Below are 23,007 nucleotides of genomic sequence, written 5' to 3'. Positions count from 1 at the left end.
GTTGGAATTGTCCATTGTTCTAATGCTGTACCTGTGAACTGGGAAGGACAGTGATAACAATGATAAAGGAGTTATCGTCCTTCCTTTATCCTTCTTCCCAATAACACCCTCTGAAATAGGCCATCTCCAGAGCCTGGGGGCCTGCTTCCTGAGCCTTCCTTGACCTGAGTGGTGGGAAGGGAGACCCCTGGAACGGATCTCATCTCAGTGCCCCACAGTGAGGCAGCTCTGGGCAGGATGTGTGCAGGTGAGTTAGACACATGGGCTCTAGGATGCTAGGAATTGGAACTAAGAAGCTACATGCTGACCTGGCAGGCCCCTGGGGGGCGGAGCTGAGGTGAGGTCTCCATTGGGTGTGCTTGCCAGACTTGGATGAGTCACTGTGGGCAGAAGTCTGCCCCTGGCTCCTTGGTATTTTCCAACCCACGTAGAACCCAAGTGCATAGATACAGGAGTCTCCTTTGTATGGTGGCCCTTGGCTGGACAGCCTGGTCCCTGTCCATTCAGAGGAGGCAGTTTCCCACCCACTAGCTCATCCATCATAGCAAAGAATCTGGAGCCTGTGGGTACCCAGACCCAAGAAAGCAGATGCTCCGTGCTCCCAGGCTGCTTGTTGGCCTGCCCCGAGTTAATTGAGCAGTGCAGGGTGGGGGCGGTACACAGGAAAGGAACGTCCAGGGATCTGTTCCAGGCATTATTTTCTCCCTCCATGGGGCTGGCCCAGGGCCCACTCTGTGTGGTATAAGTCCTGCCCTTGACCGTGACGGATTTACTCCCCACCGAAGAGTGGACTGTGCCCAAACCGTGGAAATCACCTGAGTTCAGCTGGCCAGGCCTAGGGGGCCATGGCGATTGAGTCAGACTAACAGAGGGTCCCGTGCCAGGAGCCTAGGCCAGTGTGAGTGGGGGAGTCCTACCTTTGTGCACAGTGGTCTGGGTTGCTCAGCCTGTGGGATGAGCCCTGAGGCCACACGCGCTGCAGCCTGTCTCCAGGGTGTCTGCCTTCACCCCTGGCCCAGTCCTGGGCAGTAGGCAGTGTTACCCTGTTCCTTGCTGCCCACCCCCCACCCCCTGCAGATGTCTTTCCATATTAGCCAGCCCTGAAGAACTTTGTAAAAAGGGCAGAAGGGAATTCTACCCCCTCCGCCCCAAACAGAGCTTTTCGACTCAAGCCTGGTTTATGAAAGTCCAGGGCTGCCTCCAGGCTTCCCTGGTGGCTAGGACAATAAAGAATCTGCCTGCAGTGCAGGAGATGTGGGTTCAATCCCTGGATTGGGAAGATCCCCTGGAGGAAGGCATGGCAAGCTACAGTCCATAGGGTTGCAAAGGGTTGGACACGACTGAGCGACTAAGCACAGGGCTGTTTCTGGGGCGCCCTCCTCAGCCCCGTGTGCCTCCTGGCTCCTAAAGCAGCCAGAGAATTTCCATATGGGAGAGCTTAGGGGTGGCAAATGAGAGTCAAGAAAACTTGTTTGCCAGCTGCTTTCATTCCTTAAACCCACTGGTCTTTACTTAAGGTGTATAGTACTGAGTTAAAAAAGGGAAAGTTTTCTAAAGTTGCTTTTATTCGCACATTGTGTGAAACGGAGAAGACAAGTATCATAATTATAGAATTGTACCTTTAAAATTTGTCTTTAAGATGCCTTTGGTAACAGGGCAGCTGGAGATGGGAAGGTGGCCATTCCGCACAGGCCACCCCTTGCCCCACCGCCTTCTTCCCCACAGTGACCCTTGCAATCTTGCTCCTGGTCCAGCTTTGTAACATGATGATGTTTGTACTCTGCCAAGTGCTTTCATACAGTTTGTCTCAGATAATCCTTTCAGCTGCTCTGGGAGGTTCTTGAACCTGCTGTGAATTCTGACTCTTATAGTGGCTAATTCTGGATTTATCAGGAAACTGGTTGGAGTTCCCACATTTCCAGATTCCCACAGTTCTCCATCCGAACCACATTTTCTCCTCTGCAGCAGCTAGCGTGTCCTGTAGTCACTCCTCAGTGAAGTTGTTGCTACGGTGTCCGAGTTCCTTCTCTCTCTGCCATCTCTTCTCCATGCTAAACACATTGCTCAGGCAATGGCCTCACTTTTGCTCTTCAACCAGACATTTTTATCCCTGATGCTATTTTTTTTTTTCAATATGAAGCTCAGTGCACATTCTTCATTTTGCAAAGACAGGGTTGCAAGAGAACGACTCCCGAGAAGTCCGTGTGGATCGGTGTCTTCTGGCAGGATGGCTGGCTGCAGTGTCCCATCAATTACTTAGGGGTGGAGGTGAAGCTGGCAGTTGTGGGACCCTCTCCCTGATGCTTTCTGCTGCTGACCCCCTCCCTCCTTCCCACCACATTTGCCCCAGGGTCAGTGTGGACCTACAGCTGCCTCAGGGTTCTCTGGCAGCCCAGGGAAGCTCTTTTAGCCTTCTCAGAAAGTGGGTAACCTTTTGAAGCCTTAAGTCCCCAATCTATAAAATGGGATTAACACAAGCCCTTCCTCTTGGGGGTGGTTGTGAAGGTCAAATGGGACCAAGCATATCAAGCGCTTGGCACCGTGCCCAACACCTGGCAAGGCTCAGAATAGAACTGCTTACTAATATCCTGTTGACCATTGCTCGGCTTCTGAAATCTAGGGTGTGAGAGTCCCTAAGTAACCACCTATTGCATTCTTTCTACTCAGGGTATCAAAAAACCGTTCACTGAGGTCATCCGTGCCAACATTGGGGATGCCCAAGCCATGGGCCAGCAGCCAATCACCTTCCTGCGACAGGTGAGCTGGCCCTCAGGAATCGAGGCCACTGGGAGAGCAAGGAGCCAACCCGACAGCCAAGCCCATTAAATTACCTCTGCCTCCTTGCCTGTCTAGCCCCTCAAGACCCAGCAGGCACTGGAATCCCACAGGGAGATGCCATTGAAGTAGCAACCCCTCCAGCACCTGATGTCCCCTCTGGTTCTCTCCAGCAGGCTCCTCCCCTTCCTTCCAAGGCTGTCTAAAATCCCTAAGCCCATTTTGAGGTCTCTATAGTATACAAGACTCCCAGGTGAATGGTCCTGGATGCTGAGTTCGGCCCTGGGTTGGTGAGGGCATCAGAGAGTAGATGGAAGACATGAAGGCTGGGAGGTGGTGCATGGGGGTCTAGATATGGTTTCCCAACTGAGAATCCCCAGGTTTGAGTGTTGGCTCTGTTGCTGATCAGCTGGGTGGCTTTGGGCAAGTGGAAGTCACCAGAGCACTGCCACAGAGGACTTCTGGGGGCCTCCATGAGATGATGAACATGAAGGCCTTCAAGAGGCACATTTCCATGTTTCAGTTTGAGTGCCAATTGAAAGGTTGCTGCATGGGCCCAACTTGTGAGATTGGTGGGCTTGGGGGGAAAATAAAAGGTGGGAGAGTGCCATAGCGCCTGCTAGATAGAGGCTGGAGACCAGCTGTGGGGAAGGCGTTTTCCTAGAGAAGAAATGGGGCCCATTCTGGAGCAAAATTTGGTCTTTGTGTGGTTAAGGTTCGTAGGCTGAGGCAGGCAGGAAAGCTGAGTGCTGAACACCCCTGGTCTTCCTTTCCTGCCGGTATTTCCTGCTGCAGGGGCTGGCACACAGGAGCGGCAAGCCTTGCCCTGCTCTCTGGATGGCGGGTGTTGGGGGCCCCAGGGCCTCAGCCTGCAGCCCCTCAGGGAATTCACACCAGGTGTAGGGGAGAAGAACCGAGGCTGGTGATGACCTCAGGAATGTCCACTGAATGGACTCCCATGGCATTGCTGTTGACTTAGGAGTGTGCCAGCTGCATGTGAGTGTCAGAGGTCTCAAGCGGGGCCCATGATGAGGAAGTGGATCAGACAGACAGAGTGGCTCTGCCCAGGAGGTGGAGATGGGAGGAGATTAGAGCATCCTGCTTGTCCTGAAAGCTTGTCCTGGAAACACGTAGCTTAGGAGAGGAGGGGCCCAAAGTGGCCTCGCTTTGCAGAGGTTCTCCACACGTGTCTGGGGCTCTGGGTGTGAACAGGCTCCTGTTGCCTCAGCCTTTTCTGACTGGCTGGCACACTCCCAGGTCCAGCCGTGCTGCTGGCCACAGCAGACCCAGCCTCTGCCACCTGGTGCTGGCTTCCTCCAGCCTTCATAAGCGCCCCAGAGCGGGAGGGCAAGCCAGGTCACCGCCCATTGCACAAACTTATTTGAGGCAAAGCCGGGCTCCAAGAAGCCTGAGCCCGCCCGAGGCCCCCAACTGGTGTCAGAGCCGTGAGCCCCAGCCCATCTCGTTGCTCCTGGCACCGCTTCTAAGCTTCCAGCTTAGACTTGCCTGCTGAGCGGGGGGTTACTGACACTTTTGCAAACATTTCCTTGCGTAATCCTCTTAATTTGTGAGGTTAGGGTGATTTTCTCTGTTACGGAGGTAAAAAAGCTGACTCGGCTTTCACTTCTGGCCAGGAAAGGAGGTGATGGTGAGGAGGTGTGGGGGCGGGGCATGGGGGCACTCAGGCTGTAAGGAGGGGGTCTCTGCAGTCCTGTCAGCTGGGGTGCACCTGCCTGCTCAGTCCCAGCTCCCTGCTCTGGAATCCCTGGTTCTGTGGCCTTAGCTATGTGAGCCGCTGGCCTTTGTGGAGGAGGTGGGCCGAGGAGCAGCCTTGTTTTGTTCCCTGGCTCCTCTGGCAGCCCACCCTTGGCCCGAGCCCAGGTCATCAGAGACCCTGCCTCTCACCATCTCCCTTCCGCTGCGGAGTGGCCACTGTCGTCCTCCTCACCCCTCCCCAGACCCTCCCCACAGGCGGGGGCCCTCATGGAGAGTCCTGCAGTGACGCTGTCCCTCAGAGGCATCCCTTTGTGCCCCTCTGGGGTGGGAGGTGCGGGGAGCCCAGCCCATGCCTCTGTTCGTCTAGGTGATGGCACTGTGTACCTACCCGAACCTGTTGGATAGCCCCAGCTTCCCAGAAGATGCTAAGAAACGAGCCCGGCGGATCCTACAGGCTTGCGGCGGGAACAGCCTGGGTGAGGCCCTGACTTGCCAGGTCCCGGCGGGCGTGAAAAGAACGTGTGTTCTCAGCAGGGTCCTGGCCCCAGCCCCTAATGGATGGTTATGCGTTGAGTGAGTGTGTGAATGTGTGTGGGGCGGCCGACAGGCTGAGTCAAGGAAAAATACTCTCCTTGTCCGTGCTCTGTGAGCCTCCTGTTTGCTGAGCTGATGGAGTCAGCACTGTCTCTTGGTGGACTGGGGGCAGTTTCAGGCGCGAGAGTTTACACGGGGACCTGGCTGTGACGCTGAGCCCACCGCAGCCTCAGAGCAGAAGGTTGAGCTTGAGCCGGGAGGCCAGAAGGAGGTACATTGCCCGGCTGGTCCGGCTTCTCACTCCGCTATGGCCGGCTGCGGGATGCCCGTGGTCCCCTTTGGTGGCTTCCTCGCTGTGAAGGTGCCCCCCTTACCCACCATGTGGGTATTGCGTTCTCTCACCGGCCTGTGCTCCTTTGTGCCCGGAGCCCACCCCCGGCCTCAGGGGGGCTCTGAGCGGGGAGGCCCTGTAGATGTGAAGGCGATCTTCTCTCCCTTCCCTGCTGAGGTGGATTTCCAGCCTCTGGGCCGCTGGCTCTTTGTTCTCATCCTGTGTTCTCTTTCCTGTTTGTTTTTGCCTCATTCCTTTGCCCAGTGGAACACGTAGGGAATCCGGCTCCCCTTGTCCTGAGGAGGAGTAGTTGTCCATAGGGCTTTTTAGGAAGCTTGCCTGAATGTTCCCAAACATGGGACAGGGATTCTTGTGGCTCGTTCAGCAGGGTATCAGCTGCCCCTGGCCTCTCTGTCACCTCCCTGCCTTTCCCCTCCCCCTTTCTGCTCTGTCCCTTTATGGACATCACTAGGCTTAACCTTCCTGGCTGTGATCACCCCACCAGCCCTCTGTCCAAGCCTGTGTCCTTCATGCTGTCCCTCTCAGGAAGGGGCCAGCTGCTCTTTGCTTCCCTGCCAGTCAGCCTGGGTGGGGTGTGGGCCAGCACCTTGTGAGGCAAGGCCTAAACCACAAGCTGGCAGAGGGCAGCGCAACAGCCCAGAGGCCCGGCCTCCAGGCTCTTTCCCTCTGCACCCTCTGCCCGGCCCAGAGGACAAAGGCGCTTCTCAAAGATCCATGGCCGTAGGCCTGAGGCTCCAGGAAGCGCAACCCAGAGGTGGGGGGAGGGGGTTGCTGTCTGTGTGAATGTCTGAGGAACTGGGACGGGATCTTGTTCCAGGGACAAGTTTTTTCTGTGTCAGCCAGGAAGGGCTGGGGGAATGATGTTGGGAGGCCATGTCCATGTGAGTCAGGACTGTCTGAGTTCTGTCTGAGGAGCTCAGCAGGATAGGTGAGGGAAGTGCTCCCTGAGCCTCTTTCCTCATCCTTGAACTAGGAAATACTTTGTACCCACGTCCTGGGCTTGCAGGCAGGTTGCTGTTTGTGCTCCTCCTCAGGTGTGGAGAAGCCCCACCCTGGAGGTCACTACCTGTTCCTGCCCATTGTGGGAGGAAGGGCAGTGTTCTGGCAGAGAGTAGAACAATGGGGGTGGTGCTCTGCCAACTAAGGCTGGGGCAGCCTGAGCACCTGCCCACAAAAATGAAGGAAATGGAAGATATGCCCAGGGCCACCCTGACCCAAGGAAGGATTATAAGGTGTGTACACAAGGGCTCACCTGGATGTGTTTTTATCATGCCCTTTAAAATTATTTTTTATTGGGCTTCATTTATTTTTGGAGTAATCCAGTTCTCAGGTTGTGCGTCCTGAATCTTACGTGGGGTTGAGGTACAACCTAGACGTACCTGGGGGTGGCAGGAGATGGGAGAGAACGCCCTCCTCCAGCCCCTCTTGGAGCCTGCGCTGTGGACCAGACACTGCTCAAGGCCCTGAGGGGCATTTGGGAACAAGGCAGGTGGAGTTTCTGTGCTCATGAAGCTCACTGTCATGTTTGGGAGAAACAGACATTAAAAAGAATTAAGACAAAAACATAATTCCCAGTTTTCATGAGTTCCTGGTGAACGAGCAGAGAGTTGTGGGGTTTTAACAAGGGATTCTAATGGAGAGGGAGGGTTTAAGGAGAAAGTGTTCCAGGTTCATGTAGAAGATGAGTAAGAGAGTCTGCTAATGAATACCAGACAGAGAAAATGGTGTGTGCAAAGGCCCTGAGGTTTAAGAACTGAGTGTGACTGAGTGAAAGGGTTTGGATGCAATGACACTGCGTAATTTGGCAGGTGTCGCCAGTCTGTGGGCTGTAGGAGGTAGGTTGCTATTGTTTTCAGGGCAGAGTGTCCTACACAGGAGTGTAGTGGGGTGGGCCTAGCTGGGGGTAGGTGCTGCAGCAATGCACAGAAGAAATAGGTGATGGTTCCTGCCCGCAAGTCAACATGGGGAGGCAAGGATTCATCTGTACACAGTAACTGGAGAAATCAGAAAGGCTGGGGTGAGGCCACTTCTCAGACTTCTTGAGAGAGACTAGATCCGAGCTCTGAAGAATCAGGGTGCTTCAGAACAAAACAGAAGATGGAAAGTCTCTGGCCGGCAGGAACAGAGAGCTTGCTAGTGGGGAAAGGCCTGGGAATTCAGGGAAGCAGATGAACTAGAGGCAGGAAGAAGAGGCGGCTTAGCTGGTGTGGAAATGGCCAGGCCCCATGGAGTGGAGCAGAGGGCAGTGAAAGAAGGCAGCGGGAAATAGCACAGGAAGCTTTCTGGGCATGGGAGCCCAAGAAATATCAAGTAAGACTTCCAGTGGAAGGAGGATTCTTTAACAGTGGCATCTGCAGATGCCCTCGAGTATCCCCAAAGAATGTGACAGGACTCTGTACCCTCCACCAGATTTGATGCCTGTTAATGTTTGCCACCTGAACTTTTAGAGAAGGGGTGCAGCCTCCTCCACCCCAGTTTACAACTAGTCCGAAGGGATAGGCCAGCACAGGGCTACACAGACCCTTAAACCCAGCGCCTCCTGGTGGTGCTGTTGCAGTCCCTAGAAGGAAATTGGCTGGTTTTCTTTAAATGTGGTATAAAACTCAAGTGGGATAAAAGAATATAGTGTGAAAGATCTGCCTCCCACTTCTGATCCCAAGCCTCCTGGTTCACGTCCCCAGAGAATTCACCTCGCCAGTTTGAGTCTCCTTCTGGAGCGATTTTGTGCATGTGCAGATACCTATTTTCAGTTTCTTTTCAAAAACATAGCCTGACATACTGAAAACATTTTTATGCCTACAGTAAATGCACAGATATTAATACAGCACCTGTGTGTACACACCTGTGTAACCCGTGCCCAGATCATGACAATGAACACTCTCAGCACCACAAAAGGCTCCTGTGTGCCCCTTTGCCGAAAATACTCCCAAGCCCAAAGTGGTCACCACTGTTTTTGAACTTCACTTTTAACTGGTGGTTTGGATTGGGCTCCTAACTGGCTGCCTGAGCATGCTGTTGCCATAGAGTGAGGGTAGGTGTGTCATGCCCAGCAGCCCCAGAGAACCTGTGGTTAGTGGCCTGTCAGGGCTCTGGATTCCTGAGATGGCAGGTGGTGCCATTTTGGGGTGACCTTTCTCTCAAGTTCTTTGGAACCATGTGTAGGCAACAGTGATAAAAGCACAGCAATCTGAGCTGTAATGGTCCATACTGTCATGGAAGGTATGTAAATCCCAGTAGGGTGGGTAAAGCAGGTATGAGCACCATTTAACTGGTTAGAAGTCAGGCCCTGGAATAATGCTTGAGGTATAAGTAGGTTCTCAGTAAGTACTGAATGGATGAGTGGGTGGGTGGGTAGAGGAACAGAAGGGCAGGTGGGTGGGTGAGTGGGTGGGCAGGGGAGTGGATATATGGATGAATGGATGGATACCGATGGATAGCAGGTGAGTGAATGGTTGGGTGAGTGGGCAGACACTTGGGTAGATGGATGGATGACAGGATGGGTGGATGAAGCCCAGGTAGGTGGTTAACAGTTTGCCACAATTCCAGAACCTAGAGCAGTGGGAATAGGGTGCCACTGAGACTCCTTGACCTCTCCCACCCCCAGTTAATTATATGGATATCTCAGACTGTACAGAGCCAGATCTTCCCTCTAGTCATTGTCTTGCTTGCTATCTTACAGGGTCTTACAGTGCTAGCCAGGGCGTCAACTGTATCCGTGAAGATGTGGCTGCCTATATCACCAGGAGAGATGGTGGTGTACCTGCAGACCCGGATAACATTTACCTGACCACTGGAGCTAGTGACGGCATTTCTGTACGTGTCAGAGTGGCTCACTGTTGTTCACTGTTCACCCACATGAAGAACAGCCTTGCCTGTTAGGGCCGAGTGCATGAGCCTGTGGGCTGTTAAAGGGGGACAGGCCTGGGCAGAGAGGTTGGCCACCCTCTGAGCCCTGCTGTCTGCCCCAGCCTGGTAGCCTCTATGCTTACCGCGTTGTCTTTGTGAACCTGGACACTTGCAGCCTCGGTTTCCCTCCTCCAGCTGGAAGGAGTCACGGGGCACTCGAGGGTGTCCATCTTCCTGGCATCATCAGCCTTTCTCTTACTCGGCACATACAGTGTCTCTCCTCTGCCAGGCACTGTGCCAGGTGCTGGGGAGACTGTGGGGAACCAAACACATTTGGTCTCTGCTTAGACATCAGTACTGGACCCGACATAGCACATGAATACATGTCGGATCGTAAGCTTTCAGTTTCTCTTCTGGATGAGGACAAAGTATTAACAGAAGGGAGCAGCAGGAACTCTGACCTAGGGCTGGTGAGGGCAGGAAGGTTTCTCCAAGGAAGGCTGAGCAGATAGAGATCTGGAGGCAGGGGAGGGACAGATTCGGGGCAGAAGGTCAGCATATGCCGAGGCCTTGAGCTGGAAAGAGGCTGCATGTTTGGAAATGGAGCATTGCCGGGGCAAGGGCACGTGGTGAGGGGCGGTTACCAGCAACGTGCTGGGAGGCAGGTGGGGCCTGAGTCCTGAAGTATTGTTGTCCTAAGAGCCGTGGGAGCCACTGAAGGATCTGAAGCAGACGGAGGGTCATAATTAGATTTAGGTTCTTAAGCGTTACCTGTGGCAAGAGGGAGCATAGTAGATGTGAGAGTGTTTAGGAGACGAGAAGAGGCGGCTTGGGCTGGGCATCAGGCGTGGATGAGGTGAAGAGGGGCTGGTATTAAGGGGTCCATAGGAGAAGGGGCTGAACCTGGGGTCTGAGGAACCTGCACCTCTGTTCCCTTCCAGCACCCTCCCCCAACGCCCAGTCACTGCTGGGGGCCACCCGCGCACTTGTCCTCCCTACTCAGGGAGCTTGTCCTTTCGGACCCTTCTTTTAATAAGTTATGTTTGTCTGTGTCTCTTGACCTCCAAGGCTCTTGTTTTGGATGTTTATTAAATGATTTCGTCCTTTGCTGAAGCCTCTCAAGTGCATTAAACTCTTCCTTGAGCCCGGGAGGAAACTGAGGCCCAGAGACCGTAGGTGGTCTGCCTGCTCTTAAGAGCCTCTCGAGGCCTTTGAGATTCTAGTGTTGGACTCAGGCCCCAGCCACGGCATCTTCCACTGTATGCTGCCGTCACGGTGCCTCTCTATTCCCAGAGTAGCCCAGGTATGGGTAGAGGTTACAGAGGCAGGTGTGGAGAAGAGTCTTCAAGATTTAGTGAAAAGAATCAAGCCATTACCCTGGCATTGTTGTAGCAAGGAACTGAGCCTGAGAAAGGAGCTAAGTCTTCATGTAGACTCAGAAGAGTAAAACTCACCCAGAAGAGTTTGGGCTTATTAATTCAGTGAATGATTGCCGCCTCCACTAATGCCCCACAGGACTCCCCAGGCCTGATTTCTCAGGAATCCTATGAACTTAGGGCCAATTCAATTTCGGAAACAGCCAGGTTGAAGCGCCACCTGGTGGCAGAATCTGGGTATTTTAGCCCATTTGCACACTCCTTTGTTCACTGGTCTTTCCAAGTCTTGGGCTCTGATAAGTTAGTGACCAGACAGATTTCGGGCTCCACCCCAGACATATAGAATGAGTTTCAGGGGTGAGGTCAGAAAATTCTGAGACAGGTCTAGTTGGTAGGCTATTTCTTTAAAAGCTCTCTTTAAAAAATGCTAACAAGTATCAAGTCTTTAGGTACCATGCATTGTGCTAAAAACTTTTAAAACATTTTGCTTATTTTTCATAGCAGACCTCATTTTACAGAGGAGGAGAGTTAGACTCAGGGGTGTTCAGAAACCTACATGGGGCTGTGCTGGAGGCAGGCATTGGGTGACTGGTGAAAGGCGGGGTTTGGGGCCTTCCGGCTTCTGCCGCTGTTCCGGGGGTGGAAAGTGGCAGTGGCCCTGTAAGACGTGACTTCTCTGTTGCAGACAATCCTGAAGATCCTGGTCTCCGGGGGTGGCAAGTCACGGACAGGTGTGATGATCCCCATCCCGCAGTACCCACTCTACTCAGCGGTCATCTCCGAGCTCGATGCCATCCAGGTGAACTATTACCTGGATGAGGACAACTGCTGGGCCCTGAATGTGAACGAGCTCCGGCGGGCCGTGCAGCAGGCCAAAGAGCACTGCAACCCCAAGGTGCTGTGCATCATCAACCCCGGGAACCCCACAGGTCTGTGCTTTACTTCCTCGCCAGTTTCTTGGGGAGCAGGGTGGCTTGTGTATTGGATGTCTGGACACTAAAGAGCTAAGAAATAATGAAGTCCTCTTTGCTCCCAGGTTCCCAATCCAACTCCAGATTTGCTAACATAAAACCATAAAATTGGCCGCCAGCCACCTTAGGAGGTGAGCAGATACAGGCCTTTTCCTGGGCAGGGTTGTATTGTAATTAAGACCAGTTCTTTTTCCTGTTCTTCCTCGTACAAAGAATCTGCTCTTTGAGGTCACACACAAACCATCACCATTAATTATAGGCCTAATTTTACCCTTACTTCTACTTGTTTTTCTGAACTAGTTTTCAGATTGCTGGTGTGTGCGTTTTTGTTTTTCTTTGACACAGCGTTGCTGTGTACTTTGAGGCCTGAAAAGGAAATGCCATATTAAAAACAAAAGCAAACAAACCAAAAAAACCTGTTTCCAGAAGTTGGAAAGCACTCCTAATTTTGCATATTTTTCTTCACAAAAAAAATGCACAGTTCTGCCTGTTTTGATCTTTCCAGGCTGCTAGCTTCATGTGCCCCAGATGCTATTTGGATGCCGAGAACAAGGGCTCCTCTCTCTTCCTTTGTTGAGATAAACTGGGTCAGGGCCAAAGCGTGGTGGAGTTGATTGTGGAATCTGCTCCTTGGGAACATCAAATGATGCTTCAATCAGCTGAAAGCTCCACTTGAATTCCTGGGTGCAGAAAATGGGTGCAGCTGCTCGCCTGGTTTATTTACACCAACTGCTTGGGGGAAGGGATGAGGGACCTAACCAGGATACTGTAGGAAAATGACAGAGCTGGGTTCTCAATCCTGGCTGTACATTGGAATCAAAAAGGGAGCTTTTAAAAATGCCAAAGGCCAGGCCACACCCCAGAATCTCTAGGGATGGGGCTCAGGCATCAATATTCTTTGTAACTGAGGATGAGAAACACTGCCCTAGGATGATGCTTCTAAAACTTCAGCTTGTGAAAAACAAAACTGCTGGGCCCTACATCTGGATATTCTGATATAATTAGGCTGGAGTGGGACTTGACAATTTGCACTTCTAACAAGCTCCTGGGTGATGCTGATGCTACTGGCCCCAAACTTGGAGTAGTAGGTCCTATATCTTAGGAAATACTCTGTATACCTAGTTTATATCATAGGCTTGGTAACTTCTTGACCAGAAGGTTACATAAATCTTCTCCTGGTTGTCTGAGGAGAAGTAACTGCACCAGACTTTCCTGTTTGGGGTCAAAGTGGGGGTCATGTGAGTATGATATTAATATCAGCAGTTTTTCAGTAGTCATGTTCGAATGTGAGAGTTGGACCATAAAGAAGGTTGAGCACTGAAGAGTTGGTGTTTTTGAACTGTGGTGCTGGAGAAGACACTTGAGAGTCCCTTGGACTGTAAGGAGATTAAATAAGTCAATGCTAAAGGAAATCAACCCTGAATATTCACTGGTAGCTGATGCTGAACCTCCAATACTCTGGCCACCTGATGTGAAGAGCCGACTCATTGGAAAAGACCCTGATGCTGGGAAAGATCCAGGGCAGGTGGAGAAGGGAGCAACAGAGAATGAGATGGTTGGATGGCATCACTGAGTCAATAGACATGAGTTTGAGCAAACTCTGGGAGATAGTGAAGAACAAGGAAGCCTGGTGTGTTGCGGTCCATGGGGTTGCAAGGAGTCAGACAAGACTAGCGACTGAACTACAACAACAAAGCAGTTTTTCTAAAAAATAAGTTACGAGCAGGCTCAGGCTAGTTTTGCTCTCTGAGGGTTTTTTTTAGTTTCTGATACGCCGCTGTAGGATCTTAGTTCTCTGACCATGGATTGAACTCGGACCCCAGCAGTGAAAGCATCAAGTCTTAACCATTGCACCACCAGGCAGTTCCCCTCTGGGGTCTTAATGTGTGCAAAGCAGCTATTGGAAGATGGAAAATAGAGACCTCCCTGTGATGATCACGTATCTCGTCTGGACCACACACTGTGACCACTTTGTCTGAAAGGTGTCGAAATGGAGTAGAATGTTAGTGGCTAACAGGGCTCTTTGGGATTCGAGACAGAAACTCACCTTGAGGCTTGAAGGGAGTGGACCTGTGAAGTCCAGCGTAAAGCAGCACACTTGAATCAATGTCATTGTCATGGGAACCGCAGACCGTGACCCAGCTCTGCTCTGGGCTGGAATCCTCCTCAGGAAGCACCTGTCCTGGGAGTGGTCTTCCGCAGGTCCAGTCAGTGCCCAGCAGCGGAGCGTCCTCCACAGGGAGGCTCGCCCCTGGTTTCAGCAAAGCCCCAGGCCAGACTCTGTTGGCCCACACTGGGACACCTGCCCGTGCCTGACCTAGTTAAATCACTGAGGCGGATTGGCTGGGTCTGTGTCGCTGTTGGAGTTTAAAGAGAGGGAGTTCCCCTAGGACAGCTGCATGCTGTTGCTCAGACAAGGGCAGGACGCTGGGCTGGTGCAAGCAACAGGTACCCCTATCAGTGTGTGGGACATTCCCTTGGCCCTGCCTCTGGCAAGGGGCACTTGGAAGACCCCTCCCCAGCCTTTGGGGCCCATAGCAGAGCTGCCTTTTTTCTGTGGTGCGCGCATGTCTCCCCCTGCTGGGCACAGTCATGCCCTGCCCTCTGGAGATTATGCGGCTCCTGCTCCACAGGCCTGTTCTGAGTGACTGCTCCGCCCCAGGCACTGGAGAGAAATAAGTGCTGTCCTTGTCCCACAGTTTGCATCGATCACATGGGGGATCATTTGTGCACAGCAGGTCTCCTTTCCTCTCCTGAGCTGCGGGCTTCCTGAGGCCCGGCCCTTGTAGTCCCTCTGGCATTATGGAGAAGACTCTTGAGAGTCCCTTGGACTGCAAGGAGATCCAACCAGTCCATCCTAAAGGAAATCAGTCCCAAATATTCATTGGAAGGACTGATGCTGAAGCTGAAACTCCAATACTTGGGCCACCTGATGTGAAGAGCTGACTGTTTGGAAAAGACCAAAGAGTCAGACACAACTGAGCGACTGAACTAAACTGGCATTATGTACCCTTGGTCTGATACTCTGGATGCTCAGACCTTTGCTTGCATTCTAACAGGGTACACTTTGTGGCATCACAGCCCTGGGAGGGAAGACCAGGAGCATGTGGTAGGCAGGACAGACTGCCGGGATGGACAGCCCCTGTCTGTCTATGGGAACGGCGGCTGGTTACTTGTAGCATCCAGGGGTGCTGCCCTTCCTAATTCCCAGAGCATGAGCTTGCTTCATAGGGAAGGCTGCTAGGCCCTTATTTGGCAGGAGACTGATTGGTCCCTTAGTAAAGGAACTGGTTTGTTGCTTAGATAGTTTAAGTCTGAAATCCTGGCTGAATCATACCATACTCTTATAAGATACATCAATATATTTTTTCTAAGACTTAGTCTTGTTATGCTTACATGGACAAGAATATGGTTATTTTTATTTTAAACAAAAAGGTAATATACTCTCCATACTGCTTTGCATCAAGAGGTAGATACATATGTCAGTAATACATGTGCGCATACATACACATGTAGATATATACATATGTAACACCCATAGGTGCACATTTATGCCTTTCATGAGCATCAGCAGGCCTGACTAGTACTTTTCCAGAAGCTGTGTGAGCAAGTCCAACATCCCATGGCCACATCACCATGGGCCTCGGGAAATCTGGGAAAATGCTCCTTTCTACCTTGTGGCGTTTGTTCCTTTCCCCACTGAAACCCACAGTATTTCCTGTGAGCTTATGGGTGAATATTTTGCTGCTGGCACTCATTTCTCTAAGGTGAATGAAGTGATGAGTCCAGCCCTGAAGGGAGACCCTGGCAGGGACACTGTGGGTGCCTGGCAGCATCCTCAGCAGGCGCGGCTCCCACACGGCCACCGACGGGAGAAGCCAGAGCTGGTAGGCAGGCTCATTCATTCATTTGGAACTTCTTCCACTGTGCTTACCAGGGAGGGCCCTGCTGGGTGCCGGCTTTGAGGGTCGTTGCTGGGCCAGAGACGTTGTCCCTGAGCTTGTGTGGGGAGAAGGTGTGGCCAGTGCACTTTTCATGGTGTGGCTGCTGTGGGGTAAGGAGGGGAGCAGGGCTGAATGATTTAACTCCTTCATTTTTATTTTCCTGCTGTTGATGATACGTCCATGTCTTCTTGACCTCCGGCGCAGAATAATACACATATACCCTCCTCCCCTGACACACACAGACCTCTGATAAGAATAACAAGAAAATTGGCTGTGAAACACCATACCCTACACATACCTGGCTTAAGTGAGTCAGAGGGACAGGGCTGATCCTGGGGGCTCCCTGGAGGCTGACAGCAGCTAGGGAGGGTGGTCCTGTAAGATCATGAGGGAACACAGACATCTGAGTGATTCTGGTTGGAATTCTCACCTAGGGACAATTGAAACACCATTATGACCTACCTTCTGCTTTTGTTTGGGACTTTTTAGGTCAGGTGCAGAGCAGAAAGTGCATAGAAGATGTGATTCACTTTGCTTGGGAGGAGAAGCTCTTTCTCCTGGCTGATGAGGTAAGAGCAGCCTGGGCTCTCAGAGGTGAGGGTGTGCTTTCTGTTCTGGGGGAGGGAGCCAGGTCTGTTGTTCTATAGACAAGAGAACTTTCTAGGTATTGGAGAGATTCTAACAAGGTTGAGGATGTTCAGTGTTAAACAACATGTGAGACTGTGACCGAAATCATCCCATGTTGGTTTGGAATCTTGGTTATAAGTTTCAAAAATCTAACCCAAACTACTTTAAACTTAACACGGTGGTGGGGTCTCAGGAGTGGGGCTGGATCCAGGGACTTGAATGAATCATATCTTCCAACTCCTCTTGTTCCATCCTGCTTCCTTGGCCTCAAACACAGGCCTGCTATCCTCCCAGCCTAGAAAGAGAGCTTTTCTTCCTGGTCATTCCAACAGAGCTCAGAATTGAGCTTCACTGGTGCAGTTTAGGTCAAACACCCATCACTGAACCGATTATTCTGGCCCAGTGGTTGCAGTATGCAGACTTACCAGGCCCTAGGCAAGGGTTGGAGGGTCTCCCCTGTGCCCCCAAACCTGCAGATAGAGAGCTGGGGAGGATGTTCCTTGAAGCAAATCAAGGGCCCCTTTCTCAAGAAGGGAGAGTGGGTGCTGGGTCGGCTGAATGCCGTGTCCTGTGAGGAGGGGAATCTTAATCAATCCCAGAATTGCTGCTTCCTGAACCCTAGATCTGGAGACAAACCTGCCCATTCTTTTCCTGCTTTGCAAGAAGAAATTAAAGACCTGTCAAATCCTATTTTCACTTCTTCATTTCTGCATAATTTCTGGTTAGTCATAGCTTCTAGCACATGAATTTCATTTCTTTGCTCCTTAGCACCACCCCCACTCCCACTCCCCCACACAGAGGTTATCCAGCAAATCACTGCTGTGATTAATAGCAGATAGACTTAAATCTTCATTTCTAAAGGAAAGAAGGGGCAGTAGAGTGACCTGGTGCATGAACCTCTTCCCTCAGGGTCTGGGAAGCAAGGGGATGGTGAGGGGGAGAGGGAGAGGCCATGCAGGAGTTGGGGAGGGGAGGAGGCTCTGCCTGGCTTGTTGAAGGTGGAGCTGGCCTGACCCTCCTGCTGACCCACAGCACCTCAGAGAGCCTCGGTTTCCCTCATCTCCAAACTGGGCATGGGAAGTTCATCTCCAAGGGCAGATGGAGCGCTTGCCTGCTAGACTGTATAGACGGGGAGGGACAAGACATGTAGGCGCTGCTCAGTCCAGGGAGGAGAGAATGACGGTGATGGTGGATGGAAAGCTGGGTGAGGGGCGCGAAGCGCTGAGGAGCACGGTTAGCTCTTCGGATGGGGAGGTCAGAGGAGAGGTCAGAGGACAGGGCCGTGAACTGCTTTCACCACTCAGCTTCTTGACGGGGTGAGCCTCACGCTCTGGGAGGAAAGCCTGCTTGGGCTGGCAGGGTAACGTGATGTCACTGGCATGTGAGGCAGAAAGGAGATCTGGAGACCGGGTGGGCTAATGTGGGAGAATCCAGTGGGCATCCAGCCTGTGGCCTCCCGCCGCCCCCACTCCCCCCCACCTTGCTTGTTCTGGAAGGTTCCCTTGGGCACATCTGGCTTAGAGGTGACATCTAAGCCCAGCTTCATAGCAGGCAGCCCTGGCTGCAGGTTGTCCCAGAGCCCCTGTGCCCTCGCTTGGCCACAGCCTGGGTGGCTCAGCTTCTGGGGGACTTGGCTGACTGTCCCTGTGCTGTCCCCTCCTGCAGGTGTACCAGGACAACGTGTATTCCCCGGACTGCAAATTCCACTCCTTTAAGAAGGTGCTTTATGAGATGGGGCCTGAGTACTCCAGCAACGTGGAGCTTGCTTCCTTCCATTCCACCTCCAAGGGCTACATGGGCGAGTATGTGGGCCCCCGCCTCCCTCCCGCCGCTCCTGGGCCTGCCTGGTCCCACTGCTTCTCCACCCTGCCCCGCCTCAACCAGCTAGACAGAGGCTCGTCTACAGCCTCTGCTGATCTAAGAAGCAGGAGGAGACAGGCCATGTCTCCCCAAGGGGAGTACACTGGTGTGAGGGCATCCCCTGTGCAAGGGCTCGTGTAAAATAAGGCTGTGATGAAAATGAAAACAGAACCTACAGCAGCTTCCAACCCTAGTGTTTTCTGCCAGCCTTGTTGCTATTGCTCTGACACTTGACTGAAATCTGAGGGCCAGGGATGGCAAGTTGAGTGGACAAATGCTGTCAGGCCAGTGGCCAAGCTCTGTATGCACCCTGCCTGAGCACCATGTGACCTCTGGGGCCAGAGCGTCAGCTTCAACCCTGTATTCATTCATTCAGCCAATATTTATTGAACACCTGCTATGAGTTCGGAAGCTCAGCAGTGAGGTTACAGCGGTGAACAAACCACAGCCATTCTGCCTTCACAGAGTTATGCTCTAGTGGGGTCAGAGGCAATAGACAATGAACGTGATGTATCAAGTGGACAGAAATAATCATAGAAGAGGTAGGAATGCGGAGAGGCGGCGTCTGGTCACTAAGGAGTTGGTCCCAGGGAGGGGAGGTGGTGAGCTATGCAGACGTCTAAGGAAATAGCTTCTGCAAAGGCCCTGAGGTGGAAGGAGCAGCTGTTTGAGGTGCAGCAAGTAGACTAGAAAAGGGTGAGAGGGAAAGTGGCAGAAGTTGAGACCAAAAAGTCACAGGAGGCCGGATCACCTGAGCTACTTAGGTTATCTTTTACTCAGAATGAGATGGGAGCCCTTAGAGGGTTTGCACAGAGGTGTGACTTCTGGTTGCCGCGTGATGGGGGCAGGAAAAGAAGCAAGCACTCAAGTCAGGAGGCTGTTACAGTCCAAGGGAGATACCAGGGGCCAGGGTAAATGTGGGGAGAAGATGTTGGATCCTCGATATGTTTGAAGGTGAAGTTGACGGGTAGGTGTTGCCTGATGAAAAGGAGGGTGTGAGAAAGAAGTCAAGGATGATTCCCAAGTTTTTTGTTCAAACAACAGGAAGCATAGAGTTGCCCTCAATAGATGAGGATGTCTGTGGGTGAAGCAGGTTTTGGAGGGAATTGGGAAGTTGGTTTTAGATGTGTAAAATTTGCAGATGCCTGTTGGATGTCCAGATGGAGATGGATATGTGAATCTGTAGCTCAGGGCTGATATCCAGCTGGAGATTCAAGTTTGTGAGATGTCAGTGTTTGAGTTGTTAGTTAGATCTCTGAGCCTAGACATCTCATTGGGAGGAGTATAGATAGAGAAGAGGTCCAGGGACTGGGCCCAGCCATCACTGCTCAAAAGTTAGGGGAGGAGAGGAAAAACCTGCAAACTAGACTGAGATGGATAGGCCCATGCATTTACAGCCAAGGACATTCATTCCCCAGTGTTGTGGGAGTTCTACTATGTGCCAGGTGTCAGGGTAGGGGAGAGGGTCTGGAGGCCAGTGTAACTATGAAGCTTCAAGAAATATATTGACCAGGTCAAGGGACCTTCCCAGGTAGCACTAGTGGTAAAGAACCCGCCTGCCAGTGCAGGAGACGTAAGAGACACGGGTTCGATCCCTGGGTCAGGAAGATCCCCAGGAGGAGGAAATGGCAACCCACTCCAGTATTCTTGCCTGGAGAATCCCATGGACAGAGGAGTCTGCTGGGCTACAGTCCGTAGGGTTGCAAAGAGTTGGACATGACTGAAGTGACTTAGCACACACACACGTAAGGGAGCTGTCCCCTTGGGATGGTTGCCCAGGGGGCAACCATTCTTGGCTGTATTTGTTGTGGGCAGGAGTTGATTTATGCTGTTCTTTCTGGTTTACCCTGGTAGCTGTGGTGCCTGCTTGCTAAACTTTCATGTGTTGTATACTGCTTTTCTTCAACAAATATGTTCTCTATTAACTCATTTTTCAAACTCAAGTGTGTTTATTACATACCTACCCATCTCTCCATTGGAGAAGGCAATGGCACCCCACTCCAGTACTCTTGCCTGGAAAATCCCATGGATGGAGGAGCCTGGTAGGCTACAGTCCATGGGGTCGCTAAGAGTCAGACACGACTGAGCGACTTCACTTTCACTTTTCCCATTCATGCACTGGAGAAGGAAATGGCAACCCACTCCAGTATTCTTGCCTGGAGAATCCCAGGGACAGCGGAGCCTGGTGGGCTGCCGTCTATGGGGTCGCATAGAGTCAGACACAACTGAAGCGACTTAGCAGCAGCAGCAGCAGCATCTCTCCATTTGTATTATTGATTACCCTGGATATTGGTAACCTGAGTTGGTATCTTGTTGCCCTTAGATCCTGATTACCTAGGATTAGACTGATTTACCCAATTTGATTTTCTGTTCATCAGCAGAGGGTAGAGCAGAAAGATTCTTCTGGCCAAGAGGCCAGAATTTATCTTCCTGCCTTGGAAAGGCCAGTTGATGGATCAGATGGGGATCTGTCTTTGCCAGTTCATTCTACAGCTTGATCCCAAAAGTGTTATTATTCAGTGTCTCATCCTATCAGGTGGTGTGAGGTTGGGTGGGTGTGGTGCATATACAGAGGAAGGTAGGAGCTGATGCCGTTATTTCGGTGGTCATTAGTCTGAATGTTATATAAGTCACAGTCCAGAGAAGGAAGCATAGCTACAGAAAGGGTGGCTAATGGAGCTGATTTGGTTCTGAAAGTTGGGTTTTTTTTAATGATTTCAGCTTATTTCCATAAGATTTGACTCTGTATCAGTCAGGATCCTTTTGGCAATAAGTAACAAACTCAACATGAAAGAGGGTTTTAAAAAAACACATATAAAGTGAAGTCAGCCAGAAAGAGAAAAACAGATATTGTATACTAACACATGTATGTGGAATCTAGAAAGAGGGTACTGATGAACCTTTTTGCAGAGCAGCAGTGGAGACACAGATGTTGAGAACAGACTTATGGACACAGCTCAGGGTCAGGGGGGAGGAAGGAGAGGTGGGATGTATGGAGAGAGTAACAGGGAAACATACATTACCATATGTAAAGTAGATAGCCAGTGGGAATTTGCTATATGACTCAAGGAACTCAAGCTGGGGCTCCGTGACAACCTAGAGGGGTGGGATGGGGGTGGAGGAGGGAGAGATTTTCAAGTGGGAGGGGACATGGGTAGACCTATGGCTGATTCATGCTGATGTTTGGTAGAAACCAGCACAATACTGTAAAGCAATTATCCTTCAATTAAAAATAAATAAAATTTTAAAAAATGCATATCAGTAAAAAGTCAAGGAGTAAAGTTGAATCAGGGGACTTAAACATGTCAGTGGGTCTCTTTCTCTACTCCTGGCTTTGTCCTGTTTTCTTTCTCAGCTCTGCTTCCTACCCCCCCTCCCCTTTTTTTCTCTTCTTTCTTTCTTTTTCCCTTTTTTTTGACCACACCATGCAGTTTATGGGATATTGTTCCCTGACCAGGAATTGAACCCGGGCCCTTGGCAGTGAAAGCGCAGAGTCCTAACCACTGAACTGCCAGGGAATTCCCTGCTCTGCTTTCCTTTGGATTGGCTTTGTTTTCAGGCATCAGAAAGTTGCACTAAAATCCTCAGGTTGCTGCTCACATGCCTACTTCTTGAACCTGTGCAAGGGGTGCCTGACCTGAATCACATGCCCCTTTGGAGCAGAGCTAGTATAATACTAGTTAGGGGTCAGGCTGCTCTAACCAAAAGGCCCCAGAGTACAGTAGCTCACTATACAAGACATATAGACCCAAAGTATAGTAAGTGTTAGTCGCTCAGTTGTGCCCGACTCTTTGCGACCCCATGGACTACAGCCCACCAGGCTCCTCTGTCCCTGAGATTTTCCAGGCAAGGATACTGGAGTAGGTTGCCATTTCCTTCTCCAGGGAATCTTCCCAACCCAGGGATCGAACCCAGGTCTCCTGCACTGCAGGGAGATTCTTTACCGACTGAGCTACAAGGGAAAGTATAGTGGCTCACTACAAAAAACTAGGACTAAAACCACCATATGACCCAGCAATCCCATTCCTAGGCATATACCCTGAGGAAACCAAAATTGAAAGACACATATACCCAGTGTTCATTGCAGCACTATGTACAACAGCTAGAACATGGAAGCAGCTTAGATGTTCATTGACAGATGAATAGATAAGAAACTGTGGTACATACATACAATATTAGTCAGCCATAAAAAGGAATGCATTTGAGTCAGTTCTAATGAGGTGAGAAAACCTAGAGCCTATTATACAGAGCAAAGTGAGTCAGAAGGAGAAATGTGAATATCGCATATTGATGCATATATATGGAATCCAGAAAGCTGGTACTGATGAATTTATTTTCAGGGTGGCTATGGAGAAACAGACATGGAGAACAGACCTATGGACATGGGGGCAGGGGAGGAGGGAGAGGGTGAGAGTATGGAGAGTAACAGGGAAACTTACATTACCATATGTAAAACAGATAGCTGTATGATCAGGGAGCTCAAACAGGGGCTCTGTGACAATCTAGAAAGGTGGAATGTGGAGGGAGATGGGAAGGAGGTTCATGTGGGAGAGGACATGGGTGTACCTATGGCTAATTCTTGTTGATGTTTGACAGAAAACAACAAAATTCTGTAAAGCAATTATCATTCAATTAAAAAATTAAAGTGGCAAAAAAAAAACAAACTCCAGTGGCTCAAACAAGCCGAAAATGTGTCTCTGTGATAACAATTCAGAGGCAGGGGGAGTCCAGGACTGGCTCTGCCCCACGAGGTCATTCAAAGAGACGCTGCTGGGCTGGCTCTGTCTTTTCAACATGTGGCATCATCTCTAGCACTGAGGCTGCTTGCTCTGGTGTCTGCCTTTCTTAGGAAGTGGAGAGAGGAAGGAGAGCATGCTTTTAAGGAAGTGATGCGGAATTTGCACATATCACTTCTATTCACTTTCCACTGGCAAGAACTTGGCCACACCTGGCAGCTCGGTGTTGGGCACGGGGCTGGTCACAGGGGAGTCTGGCCGGCTGGGTGC

At 51.2% G+C, this 23,007-nt stretch overlaps 1 protein-coding gene and 1 long non-coding RNA gene across 8 annotated transcripts in view; one reads left to right on the top strand and one right to left on the bottom strand.

Moving 5' to 3' along the window:
- The window catches only part of GPT2 (glutamic--pyruvic transaminase 2), a 34,494-nt gene that overhangs the window by 4,940 nt on the left and 6,547 nt on the right, over nucleotides 1–23,007 (top strand). For 5 of the 7 annotated variants that reach the window (XR_014059033.1, XR_014059034.1, XM_081507960.1 and 2 more), the window contains exons 3-8: nucleotides 2,668–2,757; nucleotides 4,859–4,967; nucleotides 9,057–9,190; nucleotides 11,285–11,528; nucleotides 16,004–16,083; nucleotides 17,807–17,943. Coding sequence is in view for 5 of the 7 variants with exons in the window: in XM_081507960.1 (XP_081364086.1) it covers nucleotides 2,668–2,757; nucleotides 4,859–4,967; nucleotides 9,057–9,190; nucleotides 11,285–11,528; nucleotides 16,004–16,083; nucleotides 17,807–17,943 (794 nt within the window). In the remaining 2 variants the exon portion in view is untranslated. Of the gene's footprint in view, nucleotides 1–2,630; nucleotides 2,758–4,858; nucleotides 4,968–9,056; nucleotides 9,191–11,284; nucleotides 11,529–16,003; nucleotides 16,084–17,806; nucleotides 17,944–23,007 lie in introns of all 7 variants that reach the window. The other 2 variants (XM_081507961.1, XM_081507962.1) reach the window with 2 other exon arrangements.
- Nucleotides 6,639–15,918, bottom strand: LOC145513010 (uncharacterized). Its single transcript, XR_014059035.1, has 3 exons — nucleotides 15,813–15,918; nucleotides 9,367–9,536; nucleotides 6,639–6,893 (listed from the first exon to the last, which is right to left on the bottom strand). It is a non-coding gene; the product is annotated as an uncharacterized LOC145513010 (long non-coding RNA).

This window comes from Giraffa tippelskirchi, chromosome 7 (assembly GCF_054371585.1).
Source record: "Giraffa tippelskirchi isolate mGirTip1 chromosome 7, T2T-mGirTip1v1.2.pri, whole genome shotgun sequence".
Lineage (NCBI taxonomy): Eukaryota > Metazoa > Chordata > Mammalia > Artiodactyla > Giraffidae > Giraffa > Giraffa tippelskirchi.
The sequence above is the reverse complement of the archived record's forward strand: the minus strand, read 5'-3'. Positions and strand labels throughout refer to the sequence as shown.